This window comes from Filicampus tigris, chromosome 14 (assembly GCF_054856515.1).
Source record: "Filicampus tigris isolate MCC_2025a chromosome 14, RoL_Ftig_1.0, whole genome shotgun sequence".
Lineage (NCBI taxonomy): Eukaryota > Metazoa > Chordata > Actinopteri > Syngnathiformes > Syngnathidae > Filicampus > Filicampus tigris.
This window is the reverse complement of record NC_141230.1, coordinates 19,068,741-19,088,179: the sequence shown is the minus strand read 5'-3', so window position 1 is coordinate 19,088,179 and position 19,439 is coordinate 19,068,741. Positions and strand designations below refer to the sequence as shown.

The 19,439-nt window shown below is 40.7% G+C and overlaps 1 protein-coding gene across 4 annotated transcripts in view; it reads left to right on the top strand.

Annotated features, from left to right (window-relative positions):
* The window catches only part of pkp4 (plakophilin 4), a 66,757-nt gene that overhangs the window by 14,899 nt on the left and 32,419 nt on the right, over positions 1–19,439 (top strand). For 3 of the 4 annotated variants that reach the window (XM_086050821.1, XM_086050822.1, XM_086050820.1), the window contains 3 exons: positions 3,370–3,503; positions 13,237–13,349; positions 19,057–19,091. In XM_086050821.1, coding sequence (XP_085906947.1) covers positions 3,375–3,503; positions 13,237–13,349; positions 19,057–19,091 — 277 coding nt within the window. In that variant the 5' untranslated portion in view covers positions 3,370–3,374. Of the gene's footprint in view, positions 1–3,369; positions 3,504–4,904; positions 5,274–13,236; positions 13,350–19,056; positions 19,092–19,439 lie in introns of those variants that run through there. The other variant, XM_086050823.1, reaches the window with a different exon arrangement.

The window sequence follows — 19,439 nt, the reverse complement described above, 5'->3', positions numbered from 1 at the left end:
TGTAAGCACAGACGTGTTTGAAGTTGGCAGGCGCACATACAGGGAGAGGATATGACCCCTTAAGCCTTTAAAGTAAGAGCTGTCTGCACCCGAATGGACTCACTTAGTCAGGCTTTGGACTATCTGGTTGTCTGCTCACCGGCAAGCTATCACAATACGTCAGCAATACAGCAAGACTACTAAATGGGCTACTATTACTGCAGGCAGCTCTGCTACTTCGTCATATACTGTACATTAACTCAACACCTCGTAACCCTGGTAAGGAGGAAAAGAGAAGCGGCAGTAAAACAGACCAAAATCCAGATGTCGGGCAAGAGACTATTTGCATACTAGGTGTGGTTTATAGAGATGGACCGATATGTTTTTTTCAGGGCCGATACCGATTATTAGTAGTCAAGGCGGCCGATAACCGATATTTGGAGCCGATAATACAAAATTGGCATCAAAATCTAAAAAAAAAAATAATAACAAAAAATAAAAAGTCTTACCTTTGTTGAAACGTCTTCGAGCATATGTTTATTGAACAATTTTTCCAGATTCGAATAATGTAGTTTTTTTTTTGTATTATTATTACTATAATTTTTTGACAATATACATCTTTATCAAGTTCAGGTCGTACAGTCAACAGTAAATGAAGTTATCCAAAATGTCAAAATTACAGAAAATTTTACTTTCACATATCTTTGTTTTGATTTAAACACAGTTTTGAATTGAATTATCATCGGCCATCAGATGTTTGTAAAAAGGCCGATGCCGATATTCGTCAAAACGCAGAATATACCGGCCGATAATCGGCCCGGCCGATAATAGGTCCATCCCTAGTGGTTTAACCAAACGCGAGAACGTCAACATTGAAACATTTTGACAGTATTGGTGGGGGATAGGAAACGAGGCAAGTAAACAAGGACCTCTGTGCATTTGTAGTAGTATTGTACCAAAGTCCTACTTTTCAATTTGACAAGGCTTTAGTGGCATCTTGTGGCATCTTAAGGCTTTTCAGAAAGAGCATTAAAACAGTTTTATAGGAAAGTTTTTAGCAAATAACTGATGAAAAATTGGGAACCAACGTAGTGCTAAAGTTACCGATTTTTCTGACTACTATCGTGGTTCGTTAAAAAAAAAACGGAGCTACAAATCTAGTGAGAGAGTCTTTGGGAAAATATTGACTTGGCTGCAGAATTTCAAATTTGATGGGTGGGCAGGCACTCCCGTTTGTTTACTAACAACTTAACAAGTGAAATGTACAATATCCATAGCGTTCCTTCAGGTTTGTATAGTATCATTTAAGGGCTATTTACAATTATTGTCCCGCCACGTGATTACTCAAATGTTGGAATATTGGAAGTTTACTCCAAAATTTACTGTAAGAGTACTTTTGGAAAGACTAGTTTCTCCTCTAAAGGATGCAGACTCTGGGATTTGCTTCCTCGGGAGCTGAAACTGGAGTTTGATCCTAACAGCTTTGGAAAAAAAAATGTCCAGAGTCTGAACAGACTGGCTCATATGAGGATCTAGAGGTTTCATATCAAAACTACTTAACATGAATGATTTTGTAAATGTGCTAAATGATTTGTCTGCAAAAGTTGAACAGATTTAACAGTTTGTATTGAAATTGAATTGTGTTTTTTCGGGGGAATTTATTTGTCTGGGTTTCATTTTTTACATCACCAACAATGCCACTGACATTTATTAGCGGCGTGTGGATGTTTTACATCTGCGGTATACAGAATGTATTTATGCGTGAAGATGTTGACAAGCTACTCCTCACTTGGCATTCCTGTCTGCTTTGGTATTGTAAATCATATAGGCAATGCTGCGTGCAGAAAGCACAAGCTCGGATTTTGTCTCTAAATCTTTAGTCTAAGTAGCATGGAGGTGACAGCTGCAGTGCATCTCTCAGGCAGTAAAAGTCCTTGTACAATCTACGTTTCCCCAAAGAAACACTTTTTTTTTGGTTTCTGCCGAAGCGTCATCGCATGTGCCCTACGCGTGCGGCTCTGACTATGACTCCTAATAAATATGCATCGCCTCAGCGCCTTATTTATTCCACTTGCTCATTTTATCCGTGAACTGCAGGCCAAAGGTAGCAAAGGCGCCCAGTTATCTCTTTCAGGTGGTTTCCATTTTTATATCCTTCTTCATATTTTTTATCTTTTGAAATATACAGTGGTGCCTTAACTTACAAATGCCCCAACTTAAGAGTTTTTCAACGTGCACATTGGATGAGTCGAGTCATTGTACAAATGTATAGCAAAGGTCCACCGGGAGTTTGGTTGTTTGGTGTCACTCGACCTTGGGTCAAAGCCAGTTTATTTCTTCACATTCTCTTTTATTATGTTTTATTTGTCATTGTAGCTGAGGTTCAGTGCCTCATTGCTGTTAGCTATAGTGGGTGGCGGCGTCTCATCTACAGACAGCATACACAAAGTTGAATTTAGTGACAAAGTGTTATTTGCAGTAGAGGCGCGGCTAGCAACCCGGCGATTACAGTACTGACGCGGGAGGGAGCCCGAAGTGTTGGATTAGTCAAGTCGTCAAATACAGTAGATAGCTAGCCAGGGTCCGCTGGTAGTTTGGTTGTTTGGTGTCAGTTGACCAAGAGTGGTTGTTTACATGTGCTGCTGCTAGCCTGGAGAGGAGTGGCTAACCCCTCTTAGCCATTAGCGAGCTAGCGGAGAGCTCCAAGAAGTGAATCCTTGACTGCTTAGCTAAATTTAGTCATCTGGAAAATGAGTTACAGTTGAAAGTAACTGATATATTCACCGGGTATATAGGAAGTCTAGACCGATGAAGTGTGTTTTGACTTTTGGCTTGTCCCAACTTCTAGTAAGTACACTTAAATAAACAGTTAATTTCTCTGCTATCTCTCTTTTATGTTTGATACAATGTAATGAAATTAGTCTTTATTAAAACCGTAACAAAAATTGTGTTTTTGGGGGGGCGGGGGGGGGGGGGGGGGGGTTGAAACAGAATAATGACATTTTGGTTCATTTTAATTGGGGAAATTGCTTTGCCATAGGACAAATTAAACTGGTAAGGGAGTGCCTTTTTTTTTGCTTGTGTACTGTATGTTCTTATTCTATTCAATAAACCATTATTTATGTTGTGTGTTGTTGTATCAAAGCCATATGGCGTTGATTTGCACAGTCACCGAGTGAAACACGGACAGTCTTCAGGCCATATGGTCTGTGTGTCTGTGTGGGTGTGCATTTGTGCATCGCCGTTCGTGGTGGCGCGTGACCGTTGATGGCTACTTCATTCTTCTGTCAATGAGTATCAAGGAGAGGTTGATGTATACACGAGCTTTGTGATCGATACAGATGGCGATCATATTTCTTTTTTTTTTTTTTTTTTTTTTTGTGCGTGCAGGAGGAATGCCAGTCCCCGAGCAGAGCCCAGTGATGGAGGGGGGGCTTCTGCTGACCTCCCGCAGCCGTTCGACTGGCCGCAGCACGGAGCCGATCACCACGGCCAACAATATCCTGGCGTCTGTGAAAGAACAGGTAGCGTGCCGTGCCATATTGCAGTGTCCACTATTTACAGTGTTTCCCAACATTTGTTGAGCCAAGGCATATATTTTACAATAGAAAAATCTCAAAGCACAGCCACAAACCAAATAGATTGTTTTATTCTCTGATTGACAAGTTTTATTAATCAGTACTCAAGTTAAACAAATACCGCACAGTAGTAATTCATATCTTTATTTGAACGCGTTAAGGGACCAAAAACACTCATGATATATTTTCTCAATTAATCGGCCGATTAATCGGACATCAGAATTTTATTCTGCCAAATATCGAAATCTAAGTTGTTTAAAGGTACATATTGCATTGGTGTGTTGTTTTAAGTTACTGTAAACTGAGAGTGGCTATTCTCTTTTTGGAGAATTAAAAATCTGCCATTCTGCTGCTTATTGGTGAAGCTTACTGCCATTATCTAGCGGTCGTACCTCAATTTTTTTCTCTTAACTTGAACTCGATCGATTGCTCATAACATCGGTTAACGCATTTCAGAAATGTAAGTAAACTTTCAGAGAGATTTTTTGCGCTAATTCCAAATTAGTCCTTGTTTTTTCATGACCGCACCAGGCTTTCATAATAATAATAACAACAAGAACAAAAATGATGATAACAATAATGTAATACATAACATAGTAATATATTTCGTAATATCTCGGAAACGTAATAGTTATACATTGCAACGCACGGTAAAATCCGTGTTGCGCAGGCTTTTTTATAGGTCAAACAAAAAAAATGAAAACATCACAAAAACCTGATGTGCTACAAAACAAGTGAAGACGTTTATTAAATCATCAATCAAAGCGTCAAAAATACATTTCGGGACACAAAGCCATCTCTGATTAAAATTTGCTGTTGACCAGTGGAATTGGAAAAACTTGCTAGGTTAAGTTAGTGATAAACTACAGCGCGCTCCAACCACGGTAAAAATGTCTATTATATAGGAACCATTTCGTAATGAAAGTCCAGTGGGGGTTCTAACAAAAAAAGATTTTTTAATTAATTTTTTTTTCCCGTACAAAAATTATTATACGGCGTACACAATTTGAAATGATCAAAAAACGTATAAAATACGGGGAAAACGTACAAGCTGACAGGTATGTAAATCCCGGTATTCGTGCAATCATTCAACCGAGCCTTTTCAAGTCACCAAAATATGCCAGTAGTAATAGTGCATTACTCCATTCTCAATTAGTCATCCAGTGTTTGTTCTGGATTGTGTCACTCTGGGAATCCAACATGCTCTGTTACACTTCATTTAGTCCTGGAAGGACTGTTGCCGTCTCTGCTGTTTATTAACAAAGACCGCAGAGACGAAACAACGGAGCTTCGTGGAAGAAAGTGAGCTTTGTTTGCCCGAGTAAGGAAAGGAAGGAGGCAGCACCTGTCGATGTCACTTCCTTCCCCAGAGGATCTTTGGTAGTGGCTTGTCCGGTCTGAGCAGATATCCGCGCAGCCGAACAGGAAGAGTGGCCCACTCGCCAGAGTTTTGTGCTTTTCATTGACCTGCCTCTGAGGGGATTCCTCCTGTAGAGTGTAAAACGACCGCGAGTTGGAAAGGCAGATGAGAGGGTGATTGAGAGTGAAAAGGGAGGAAATGAGATCCGGGGCCAGTGGGTGTATTTTTTCCCCTTTGCTTTGGCCGGAGGTTTTCCTTTCATTGTTGAGCTTTTCGAGGAATCCCACTGTCGGCGTAAGCATGCTACCCCACTTGGCTGTAGTTTCGGTGAAGGGCTAAGGATGTCCGAGGACTTGGTAAGTTTATTTTCCGTCATTTTCTAGCTCCTCACTGGCTGTTTTTTTTTTTTTTTTCTTTCCATGTACTTGTTAATTTCCTGTTGCTCTGGTTGGCTTTTTTGCTGTGTTTCACTGTGGAAGTGTCCCTTTCCCCCACTCATGACTGCAGCAGGGAGACTTTGCCCACATGCCCAAACAAGGGCGGCGGACACGAACATTTTAAAGCTGCGTTCTTCCCACCGGTTCATTTGCACTCGATCCTAAACTTCAATTTGTATGGGTTTAGTAAAAAGCTATTTAATTGTTATTTTGAGGCTCTGGTTTTCTTGGCAAGTGACTTTTTGATTCATGCTTGTTGTGCGTACAGTTTTGTTGACATAATGCCAAAAGGGAATGTATTTGAGTAATTTCCCGGGGAGGATTTTTTTTTTTTCTAATCAGGGTCTTGAGTGGGAAAAAGTTTTGAAATCAGTCAGTGTGGCTGATAGCTTAACCTCATTTATTTCGACCAAGTCATGAGTAATTCATTCAAGAAAACATTTTCTGGTGTCGAATACTTGGCCACGAGTCTCCACACTCAGCTTATGCTCAATAAAAAGGTCACAAGTTTAAAGCGTAAAGTTCGAAGTGAAAAAGCAGTGTGGAATTCCTTCAGACCAATAGTGTTGGATTTTCAGTTAATTGTTAACGTCTTGCTTTCATTTATTGTTCCTGCCAAGGAGGGGTCCATGTTTAGTGTATAAATCTGTCACTTTATAATATATATCGTTAGCCTAACAGCATAAGTCTTATTTGAATTTTTTTCAAATACGACAATTATGTTATTAGGCGAAGAATATCAATACTTGATTAATATCACTACTGCTGCTAGTATTTTCAGTTATTTTCAGTTTTTATTTGCATTCGGCTTTTCCCTGTCAGGGAGATTTTCAGAATTGTCCTGCGTGTACTGTTTACAAACGAGCATCCAGTCACTCTGAAGACAAGCCACGAGACAGTCAAAACAAGAACCAGTTGCACTGACTTTGTTTTAATAAACAAAAGTGCCGACAACCTTGGATACTGACCACGTTTTGAGCGGAGGCAGTTAACATTGAGTTGTTTGCTGGACATTCAGATATGGATTTAAGTAGAATTTATTGGAAAGTAGATAATGATGTTTAGATTGTTTAGTTGAAATATTTTATTTTCTTACTTAACTCATTCATTTCCAGACATTTTCAAAACGGAGTTCCCCATGTTGCTCACAATTTTACAAGCATTTTGTCTCATATTTCAAAATCCACAGAATATTGCGCTCTGTCAAGCACTGAACCTGCCAAAAGAAGGAGTAGATTAAAAAGCCCCCCAAAAAATATTCTTGAGTAATCAACAGTAGAAAAAGCCGGAAACTAGCTTTTTGTGAAAAGAAACACCAAGCAGAACAGTGACTTGCCGATAATATTTTTTGCTGTTGTGAGGCACCAAACTATAAGACATCAAATCCAAGACCGAGAAAGTGCGTTTGATGGCACATATGATCATTTATTTCCAGATACCCAACCAAGTAATGCGCCGTAAGTGACACTAACTCACTGCATGGCTCGAGTTGGCTTTTTTACATGGCGTTCGTCATTCACCCCATGAACTCCGCCATATTTTTCCGTTACTCTGTTACCCGTTGAAAAATGTATTTTTACGAATACATTCGTTGATGGCAGCTGCATTCCAGTGGCCCAATATAAACGTGAATGGGTTCATGTTTTCCAGAGCTGTATATATGGATCTTTTTATACAGTAGGACGCAGAAAGTCGTTTTGTCATTACACAATTTCCTGTCCAAAGTGTGCCAGGAAAGATATTTTCACTCTGTGGGCAATAATCTCCTACCTTGGTACGCATAAGTGAATAAGCCCCCTAATTACAATTGACTGCCCGTTTTTCTCCACTCCTCCGGTTCTTATCTGCCTCCCTCTCCCTGGTGCCGCCGCTGCCGTGACAAAGGCGAGGGGAAATCTAGACCCATAAGCATTGCGGCCTCGATTATGGACATCAAAATGGAAGCCCGGCTCCAAGCAATTACCCCGCGGGGGGAGGACGAGTGCGGCACATTCGCAGCGGCGGGATGCAGGTGAAGGAGAGTGCTCTGGTGTGCAGTGGAAAAGACAAAACACTTAGATGTGGAGGCAGGGACAATGGGAGGGAAGGAGAAAAAGGAGAGAGCGGGGGCTTGATGGAGAATGGCGGCGTTAGATAGGCTGTCACCTCTGAAGCGTTCTCTAAATGTATTGTGGCAGGCAGCTGTCAATGGCGAGGAAAGCTGAAAATAAGGAAAGAGGAGACAATCTGCTCCCCGTGTGACCAGATGCCAGAGGAGCGCTGCGTCGGGCCTGGCACAACACCGGCTTGTTTTGAACGCAGCCCGGGGAAAATCCCCCCCCCCAACGCCGAAGTGTTAATTCTCATGAACGTCACTGTCATCATTATAATTATAATTATCTCCCTGATCACCGCCCCGACTTCACGTCCATGGACAGGAGGAGGGTGTACAAACACAGTACAACGTTCCCTCGCTCTTTTTTTTTTTTTTTTTTTTTTTTTCCTTTAATGGGTTTTTACCGGGACTGATCAATTGATTGAATGGCAAAACAACATTGCAATGTAGCAGAATACAATTTTCAAATCGCAAAAGCAGCAATTTGGAAACATTTCATATTTTATTCAAACATTATATTTGATTTATTTTCAGTAAATAGAGTCTAGATAAGTTCTGTGCTTGTATGACTCACTGAACAACTCTAATTGAAGTAGCTAAAAATAATAATAATTTAATATAATATATATTATATAATTCATGGTACATTTGCCTTTATTTAATGTTAGCTTAACCTATGCGACCAAAACATTTATGTAAAGTATAATTACCGCTAATCTGATATTTTTTGTAATTATTGTATTTATTCATAAATATTGACATACGTAGTTCATACTGAATTAAATTTTGATTGACATAATTCATTCTCGCATGTCTCTGTTTTCAGAGAATAATTATTTTTCATTGTACACAAGTGTACAGATGTGGTGTCACTCACAGATAAACAATTGGTGGTGGAAGACGGTATCCAAGCGCCAGCTTCACAGCGGCCAACTTTTCATCATCCGCAAGTGGACATCTTGCTGTTCCTCATAAACTTACTTTGCGCGTCTCCTGCACGGACACTAGCGAGTCCGTTATGCTTCTGCCATGTAGGCCGCACACGCCTCTGCTGCACTGAATTTAAAGGGAACATGAAGAGTCGCTACGATCGGCCGGGAATCAAGTCGACTGTGCTCACTCCCACAACGGCGCACACGCTCATTTCTACTGCCATGCGTCTATGAAAATACCTCCCAAATTCACCCATGCGCGCACAAGACTTGCGCTGGGCATGAAAATAGATTCCTAGGCATTCTCCAGGGCTATTAAGAATTAAACAGCATGGGCAAATGCGACGCTGTGCTATTTAGGCTTTTAGCTGCAACACAGGGGTACCCAGCCGTCTTTGTGTTATTGTTAACAACATCACATGAAAACCTTTTGTAGCAGGTTTCATGCTCTGGGAAAAACTGTGTTGGACAGCCCCAAATGCTTGTAAAGACTAAATGGAAATAAGCAATTTTGTTAACATTTACTTAGAAAAACCTTTAAATGAATCTCCACATCAGTGACTCCTCAATAACGGTGCTCACATTGGGCTTTTATGTGCAATTATGTGCACAGCAGTGTGAATGCAAATGAGGCAGGACTATGAAGACATTCGGAAAATAGTTGAGTGGGAGTCCATCAACCTTTGCACATCTACTAGTTCACTTGTCAACGTGTTTTTTTATTCCTTTATTTTCCAGCAGTGAAACGGCTGCACTGCCCAGTGCACAGTTATGCAATTTAGAATTTGACCCATATTTTCATAGATGAAACGTGACACTTCAGTTTACCAAGAATACAGGATTCATTCTGATTGTGTTTTGCTTGGTCTTTGCTGTTGTAATGCATCGTCCAAAATGTCCATTCAGTTCAGCAAGCCTGAAACGTTCTGCCTTTTATTTGACCAACCAAACATTTATTCCAAAAGGACAAGCCTCAACAAGGCATCTTTAGAGAACAGGGGCAATAAAGTAGTGCTTTTAATTTTTTATTTTTGATAAGAAAAATAGCACCCTATAATATTGCCCTTCATCAAAACATACAATGTCGTCATTAAATAGAATGTCAATAAATGAAACAGCTTTCACTCTAGAGACAGTCTCCTCCTTAGTAAATCTCAGTAGTATTAGTTTTTTCTTCGCAGATGATAAAGACTATATGCCTGGTACAAAGTCTAACGAATGTTTATGCAATCAAAACCCTTTTGAGTGGGCTTATAGATACGGCAGGGCTTGGTCCGTCTCCATATACAGCATAATAGCGGGTGAACGCTATACTTAAAACCACTTGTACAGTTAATAAAGGTTTGATGATGATGACAGATTCAGATTGACAACTGTGGCATGTCACTGATTGTTCCTCTCCAGGCTTCGAATGATGGAAGTAAATTTTTCTTCTTTTTTTTTTCTTTTTTTTTTTTTTGCTGCTTGTCATGATGATAAAAGCTGTGATGCATTTATTGACACAAAAGCAATTTCCTCCCTCCGGCTCACTTTTATCTGTGACTGTAGCTCTGGAGTCTCTCGCCCCCGTGACCACTACATTAAATGTCTTTCACAGTTGTTCATTTCATAATGATAAAAGTAGTTTCGCATATGATTTAACTAAGGTGTATTTCTGTTTGATATGCAGTTAGATAATGTTGCTTTGTAGTTTTTTTTTTCCGGTCTGGTCTCACGGGCCAGTTTTCCTCGCTCATACATCACAGCTTGTTTTCTGCCTCTCGGTGCTGCACAAATTCTTTAACCTCTGCTGTCAGTCTCAAATGGAGTCCATCGCTAGTCAGAATGCATCTGCCGCGCTGCCGTGCGGGGTTGCCCGTTCCAGCCCGTTAAGCCACCACAATTTCTTTCTTTGCAGTTATTATTGTTGTCTACTTCGGATTTCCATCCTCACTTTCCACACTAAAATATCTGTGACTTTGAGTGATTCAAAATGAGGGGCCTGGCACGGTGAGTGACGTGGGCGCCAGCCAATGAGTGGATAGAGTTGGTTGGCTTTGATCTAGCTAATCTGTTAGCCAGTCTGCTTGTCGAGGGCTTGGCCGTGAGTTGCGGTCATCGGCAGCCCGTGAGTGCTTATTATTACCTGTTTGTTTTCTCAATATTAATATCAATAAAGGGATTGGTCGAGCATCAGTTGGCTTTGGCTACACATTGCACTTAATCTTCTTTCGCAAGTGTGAAATGATCCCAAATTTTGGACCTTCCCTGTGGACCCTTTCCTTGTTTGTTAATCAAATTACTCGAGTTCTTTGAATAAACGCTGCAGACTAACTCCTAATTAAAATTTAGGATCGCAACAGAAAGAAAAAAAGAAAATGAACCAAAGACCAGCTTGCAACTGTGACATTTTGGCGGCTATGCCGGCTTTGGTAGGAACCAAAGTGCACATGTCCCATGTTCACTCCTGGAGTCACTCCGAGGAATTATCACAGCATTGTTCTTGTCATAAACTGTTCTGTAGTCGTTATCCCGTCACATTCATCATAATCGTCCATAACCTTTGAGTGGATCAAATCAGGTTCATAACAGTTAATTAAAGACAGTAGAATATAACAGCAATAAAATGAAACCCTAGAAACAATCGTGTTTGAACCTAACCGTATGAGCCAGTGAACGTCAATGCAATACAGAGAAAATTGAATTATTCGCATGCTGCCAACATTTTTTTCCTCTTAAATGTATGACATTTATGGTTGCAGAGACCTTTTGAGTGTGCTGAATCAGCGTTAACGAGAAGGCGCTCGAGGCATTTCACACCGCTCTTGTATTGTTGGCAGCCATGATGATGAAGCGTGTCCGTCGCGTGGCTTAGATAGCGTGGCGTCATCTGTTTATTTGAGGACACAAGGGGGATACAGGATCTGAATCAGCTCTAGTACCACGGGAAAATTTGGCAAATAAAGGCGTAGGGAGGCTTTGTTGGTACAGGACAGCCGGTTTGCCGATGCAATCGTCTTCCAATGTAAGCCTGATGCCAACTGAGGCACTATTGTTAAGTAAGCATTGCATTTGTTTAATGGTGCCTCTGGCTATGGTTGTAACGCATTGAGCGCTACGGTTTGTAATGTGCAACGTCTCTGTGTCCCTGTTTTCTTTGGCCGAGGTTCATTTTCGCCACATCACCCCCTGCTCAAGCAAGCTCATTAAGATCGCGTCGATCCATCCATATTCGTTATAGCTTCTAGCCAAGGGAAAAGTTTAAGCAGAAACGAATGAGCTTGAATCTAAACAGAAAAGAACTCATCACGACAGAGTCTGTGGATGTTTTATCCCTCGAAAGCATCCCACAAACAAGCGATCGCTCGTTTTCATTCCTACAAAATGCGCGTATCACTACACGGCACAGGACAGCACTTCAAGCCCAGACAGAAACAACGACAGAGACGGAAAGAAAGTGGGGCGCTTAATGCAAGCAAACTGACGAGACAACGAGGAACACCTGGAAAAGACACAAGTGGCTGGGGGAGCTTATCGGAAGACCCAAGCACGGGTGGAAATGCGAAACCTAATGAGCAGAACAAAACATGAACCACAAGGAAACGAGACATAACATGAGACAAAACAAAATATAATCCAAACAGCAAGAATACAGATCATGACACCTATTTTCAAGAAAAGCAGCAGTTGAAGCATTTTCAGACATGATTCATAATCAACAATCCCTCAATTATTATTTTGTTCCTACCAGATTCTTGAGCATCACCCTCACTTTTGTCATAGCGTCTTTGCAATGCTAAACTGCAGCTCGTAGCAACACCCCCCCCCCCCCATAAGCCCCTGGGAAGCTTTGATTGTGGAGCAACCACAGCCTGCAGCCTAGCTTCACTTATCTACTGAGGTGATGGAGATAAGAGCATTGGAGAGCATATCGCAGCACTTCGAGGGGCTTTCGTTTTTTGTTTTTTTGTTTTTTTTTCCATTGCGGAGGGCACCCCAAGAACACTGGAAAGTAAGTGTGGGAAAGTAGCTTGGCCCAAAGTGTAATCAAGTGACCTTCCCAAGACTCCTCACAGCAGAAGAGCTGCTCCACGCATGGTTCGTTCGCGCTGCCGATTGTAACCGACCGTTGAGAAGGCTTTTTACATGAGAGGTCTGAGATTCCTGTCATCTGTTCAGAGAGTCCCGGTGAGTGTGGCCGGAAAAAAATTGCTCTTAGTGGCGCGCGGGAGAATCCGGCAAAGTGGCGCTTTGGATGACATCGCTCAGTCGTTCTAATTACGGCGCATGTGTGCCGTGTTCTGGGTCTGTGCTGCAGAGTGTCGCCATGTGACATGAAACTGGAAAATGGTGCAAGTGAAAGCCTCAACGATGCTAAAGGTAATTAGTCATATGCCGAGTTCGACACGACTCCCATAGCAACAGAGCCATCAAGACCAGATGTCACATACGCAAAGAGGTGCTTATGAATGTGTGGCCGGTGCATCGCTGACATAGCTGCGATTGAGTATTTGGGTAAAATCTCGATCGGAATGGGCTTGAATATTCCGAATGGGTTCTGTACATGAAGCATTTTTATTCCGATCAGGCTTTTAATCCGAATAAATGTGTCCCATGTAAATGTAGCCTGTGACTTTAGAGGCTGCAGTGTGTTTGTATTTTGACTTGCATTGTCAGAGTTTTGTGGCCTGTCGAGAGAGAAAAGGCAATGACAGACAATTAGCCCGCTGCGTCTTCAATTGTGGCTCCGATGTGGCGTTTTTCAGTGTTAAAGAGGCTATTGACTCCGCGTTTGTCAGATCTGTCAATAGACGCATCTAACATGTACTCAGATAATCACGTATGACTGAACTTCTTTGTTGCCTTGTGCGCGCAGGAGCTCCAGTTTGAGCGGCTAACGCGGGAGCTGGAGGTTGAGAGGCAGATTGTGGCCAATCAGCTGGAAAGATGCAGACTCGGGGCAGAATCGCCGGGTGCTGGCAGCAGCAGGTAATGAAACGATTTAGCACACACAAACCGTAGCCTTTTTTTCAAAAAAATGTTTTTTATAGCGGGAATCCACCCAATGAGGTTTGTAATTGCCACAAAATGTCACAAAATGGCAAAAAAGCAAATTTTTCCTATGAATACTAAGGCACCAAACCAATATTTTTGTGCTGTGTTTGTCATGGTTTTAGCCTGAGTGAGCCCAAAAATTTTGATTTTTTTTTTTTTTTAGCGAATAACAGTTGGATAGTTTCTGTTTGCATGTATTTAAAGTGTGTTGGAGGAGTGAAACTATTATAGACAGTTATCCTTTTTGGTGATGCACTTCATTCATAGCTGATGTTTGTTTAGTTCAGCTGAAGGCTGCGAGACGATACATTTCAGCGAAATACAACTGTGTTTGTAGTGAAAACGCTGAGCCAGTGTTGTTGTGCGTGAACACACATTGTAGTGGAGTGTTATTTGCTTACCGCGGCAGTATTGACAGTGAAGAGCTACTGTATTGGGTTTGTTTTTGGGACTTGTCCCCTTGTCACCACTGTTTCAGAACTGTGGTACAGATGCTATAGCATGTCCGCTAACAATACAGCTGTGGCTCAGAATGCTGAAATGAAGATTTCATCTTGATATCACCAAAATTTGCCTCACCAATTAGGCATCGGCTGTTTACTGGTTTCAAGATTTACCGTTGTTTTAAAATGTCACAGTCTCCAAACCGCTTCAATTGTACATAGCTAATGTTAATACATTACAATGAGACTGTATTGAAATGAACGTTTGCAACCAACAATGAGAGTTGCCGTGTCCAAAATTGTGAAATACATTTTACAGACATGCTACCAAGGCTTATAAGTAGCTAGCTAGCATGGCTAACATCAGTTTGTTTCCACTCTGACGTTTTTTCATAAAGCAGAGAAGAGCAGAAACGTAGCTATTCATTTTCTGGGTAGTAAGTACTTTCATTGTCATATTCCATTTAGATTTTAATTAAAAAAAAGCCTTTTTCTTTATGGATCGCAGTAATGCTCTAGTGCATTTTCGCCGATTACATTGCTTAGTCAGCTCGTCATCGTTTTATTTATTGCATCATTCATGATGCTAAGGCCTTTGAAAAAGCGTTCGGGAAGATGATATAACCCCAGTTGTTTTCTTTTGTGAAGTATTAATTTTTTTCTGGTTGGGGGGGTCTGGCACGCGAACAGTGACTTTGATGCGGATGGCTGGCGCTGGCCATGTGTTCATGTTTGACATTACAGAACTTTTTTCTCTTTTTTTTTTTTTTTACTTCTGAGGTTCTACTTTACTGTATTTGAATTCTTGTCCGCCTTATGTGGCCTGTCAGGAAAGACACCACAAAAAAAAAAAAAAAAAATCACAAATACCAATACATTACCGTCTTTATGCCTAAAAAAGTGTTAAACATAAGGACAAACCTCCTTTGGTGCGACACAAGCCCGGGGCACGGCAGAATTTGCAGTGCAATTGATACCATTTGCATAATGGCTTTCTCATTTTGAAAGGGTAATGAGTGTCGAATAGTGTTAAAGCAGATCTTTCCGTTAGCAGTCAACACGCTATTCAGCAGATGCATTTGAACTCTTCGCTTAAGAAGTATGTGCATATTGTTTACAAATGGCTACTTTCGGCATTTTAATTCAAGCTCTGAGCTGCGTTGGCCCGTGGGGATATATCTTGAGAGTCAGGTTCAACAGAGGCTGGAATTAGGATCTTTTCTAGGCCATGTGTACTTATATGAATGATGTATTCTTGCCCTCGAGCCTGCGAACCAACAAAAAGCACCGGCAGACTGCACGACTCAAGACTTGGCTTCTATTCACACAGGCGCAGGTGTTTCAGCAACTTCAAATACTTCTCTTTGCACTTCAAAACGCAGCCCTGCGACCATATGCTCGCACGATCGCCGAATTGCCCGCCCTGTTTGTTGGAGCTCTTGAATACAATGCGGTATTTTTCTCCTGTCATTCGATCTTGGTTGTATTACGATTTTTTTTTAATGCTGTTTTTGAACTTGCCAATTTTAAAGCATCTGTACTGAAAATGAAAGAATCTAGAGAACACTTAAACATTATCTCAACATGAAGTACTGTAAATTAAAAAAAATGAGGATGAACATTAAGTCAAATTTTTTGTCAACATTACAACAAATGTAAAAAAAATGGTGAAATAACACAGATCAATTGGCCAGCTCTTTTAAAATCGGTCTTTTTTTTTTTTTTTAAAAGATTAATGCATTACAATCCAAGACAAGGGTAATGACAAACCAAACAGACATTTCACAATTTTTTTTAAATTGGTAGATTTTTGAAGATTTCATTTCAAGTTAAACAAATGAAAACAATCAAATTTTTCAAACTAATCGACTGATACATTATGTGGGATTAAAATGCCAATGTGAAAAACAGACCGCATTCGCACGTTCAACATGTGCGCTCTGCCATCATTCTGGCTTGTAATCAGGTGATTATTTGTACTTTTATTTTCTTTCTTCAAACGGCTGCCGCCATTTGATGACGTTATGCATTTGTGGAGCTTAGTTTTTGAAACAAACTGTGTTTAGGTATGAATGTTGAACCGCAGCCATTATTTGGATGAACAGTACAACAGCAACACTCTGCTCATCTGCTTCCCATTGGCTCTTTGCAGACTTAGTGGGAACATGGTGTAAACACGGGCCTTTTTCAAAGCGAGGACTACTTTTTGTACTTCTAAAAATACTTTGGCAAAGTTTAATTCATGAGGTCAGTGGCTCCTGGCAGCAATAAATTCCCTGCTTCAGTTTTGTCTTTTTTTAGGATGTTCTTGTGAGACTTTAGCGGGATTTTAAACAAAATGGCATGCATTAGAATTCATAGCAAACTGGTATTTTGGAGCGGGGTTGAATACCTTGACCTAAATTCTTTAGCATGGCAACTGTCAGTGAAGTTGCATACCTCAGTGATTGATGTTCACGCAGCGTTGACTTTTATAATATCATCAAGAAGAACTTGAATCAGTATATGATCAGAAGGTGGGAATTTCCTGAGAGCAGTTCAAAGCTGTGGAACTTGGAAAGTTTCCATGGGCATTATCAGGGAAAAACGAAATAGATCATTTTTAAACGATTTCATGCTAGCACAAAAAAGAGACTACAAGGTGTTTGATCTTACTGCCAGTTTTCTATTAAACTAAACACAAGAATTGAATTGAAGCAAACAAACGTGGCAAAAGCTGTTTCATTTTTGACATTCTATTTAATTTGTTTGTATAAAGCACCATAATATAGAGGGATATTTTTTCATTCAAAAACACTTCGTAAACTTGTTGTTTTTATTTGCGAGACTGAAAGGGATTAATGGCATTTGTATTGATTTCAAGGAGGAAGGCTGATTTGAGGGATCAGGTGTTTTGCGTTACAAACATGGTCACGGAAGGAATTAAAGGTGTATCGCAAAGCACCGCTATATTTTCATCGCAATATTGTTGTAAAGCATGTATGATAAAGAGCACCCTTGTATGCTTTTAATGCAAAAATGCAGTCACTCGCAGCAGCTGTTATTACGCAGACAGTCCTTCAGACCAAACACAACAAGAGCTCAGAGGGCCTCATTCAATCTCTAGTTCCACTTGAAAAATCATCGTAGTTACATTTTTCCTCCTTTAACCTTGCTTTACACTGTATTTTTGTAGGTCAAATATTTTAAAAGCAAGGTTTTGGTAAATGCACATTTTCTGAGGGTGCGTTATCATGACATTGACTTCCTGAAAAGCAGAAATTCCAATCGGTTTTTGTGGAAAGTTTTGCTCATGGATGATTAAATAAATGACCTGTAAAAGTTTCTAATATGCATGTTGTGTCACTTGTGTCTGAAGTTACTTGGTCAATAATCAATACAGAATTTTTTACGACGTACTCTGTTTTTGGTATTGCCATTTCAATTGATTTCAATGGGGAAAAGTGATTCCCCCGCAGGGATGCACTAAGGCAAACTCCCATTGTGATTTACACAGCTTTTTAAGAGACAAATGAAATGGCTGTCATTGGGCATTTGTGTGCGAGTGGAGATGAGTTTTAACGGTGCAGGTCCCGCTGTGGGGCTCAATAGCTCAGAGGGGTGACGGCAGGGATTAGGGCGCACACTAGGGCGTCGCTTCAAGATGGTAGATTCCAGCGCACCCCCGGACACACGCACACATGGCGCAAACAGCGTTGAAGCAGAGAGAAAGAATTAGCCCACTTGAAGCGACGTTTTCCGCCGGCTGTAGTTATACAGTTGCAGAAAGTTGAAGTGGATTTCATTCCAAAGCCTTATGCTGCGGCGTTGTGGGAACATTTTCAATTCAAGCCAGATGAAACCCAACGTCAACGATACGGTTGTTTATGGTGATAAAAATGTGTTATGCCGACAGGCCTATCGATAGCACGTTATTCCATCCAGTTGGCCTTCAGCATGCACGCTTTCCTGTCATCAAGGTATCTCCGTCTTTCATCCATTCGCCATGGCTCAGTGGAGCACATCTCGTCTAACTAACTCCTTTTAATTGCCTGCATGTGGCCATTACCATCCAGCGAGTCGTGCCTCTTAAAGCTCATTATAGAGCCATATCGGGTCGTCGTAACGACGGGTGCTTGATTGTAACGGCCGGCATTTTTTTTTTTTTTTCCTCCTCCCCATCATGGAAAGGCCTCAGACAAAGTGAAGTGCTTTCATTCTGGTCACAGAGCGTTTTTCTAAATGATGAAGTGGGCTATTATTCCCTTATTATGGTTTTCTGCTCTAGCAGTCGTATATCTTGTCAAACTGGCTGACTTTTGTGGTTTTGCTTTTTTTCCAAAACAAGCACTTTATTATAATGCACCAAATGCTGTATTACCTGCACTGTCATTGTTTCACACTATTATTTTTATGATTGTTTTTACTCGATATGGATTTTTTGGGGCCGATTCCAATATGTGTCAGAGTGAAATTCTGATAACCAATTAATCAGAAAAAAATATATAATAAATGAAATAACTTCTTGTTGGGTCCCTTAACACTTACAACAATAAACATGAATTACACGGCAGAACATTTGACTGTTTTACAATACTTTGTGTTTTATTTGTTTAACTTTACTACCGAGTGAATAATCGGCACAAATCAAGCAGTTTTTGGGGGCCCGATGTTTGACATGATCTTTGTCACATGTAAAATCAACAAAATACATTTTTGCCGGTTCACTGCCAGACATTTTCTGGACTGTGAAAAGACAAATAAATACGTCAATGGCGGTGAATGAGTGAAAGCTAATATCGTCCGTTTAAATAAGACGGCACGCCAGGACATCACGGCTGCAACGATTTCTTTTGACTTTGACTTTTCTCCCTTTGTGTCAGTATCCATCCCTTCGCCTTTTTACTATACTCGGACTTCACTCGCACACCTCCCACCGCTCTGTTATTATATTGCTTTTGTTGTCAAGCCGTCTAACAAATGAGCAGCGCTCACACAAAAGGCACCTTTACGGCTAGATGAGCAAAAGGTGACAGAAGTGGACTTTACATCTGATTTGTAAGCGTTACATCGGATGACTCCGCTCGTTATAGCCCTGAAGACAGTGATTACCATCTGTGACCCTGTCCTGAAAGGCAGATGAAAAATGTACTCGGTAAACACCGTGTCACTGTCACTGCGCCCATATTCATGTTTCATTTCCTCTTCTCCCCTTGCAGCTCATCTGAGAAGTCCCTGCCTTGGAGAACTGCCGGTAGGTTGGAAATTGCTTCTTATTTTTTATGAAAAAGGCATTTTGTTTTTCCACAAATGCTTGCTCACAAACGAAATGTGGCTCTGCGTGTATGTACAAAAACATTTGGCAAAAGTATGGATTGTTCAATATTATGAATCCATTTCAATATTACTTAGGATGCATTAAATTTCCCCACAACAGTGGTTGTTTCACACATCAGCATTTACTTTTAGTGTGCAAGTACCACCTCAACGGTCAATTAAATTAAATGCAAATTTATTGTACTTTGAAGTTAAATACGACTGAACTGTAAATAACAAATGGGGCTGAACAATTAATCGAATTGAAATCGACATGTAGTAGAAT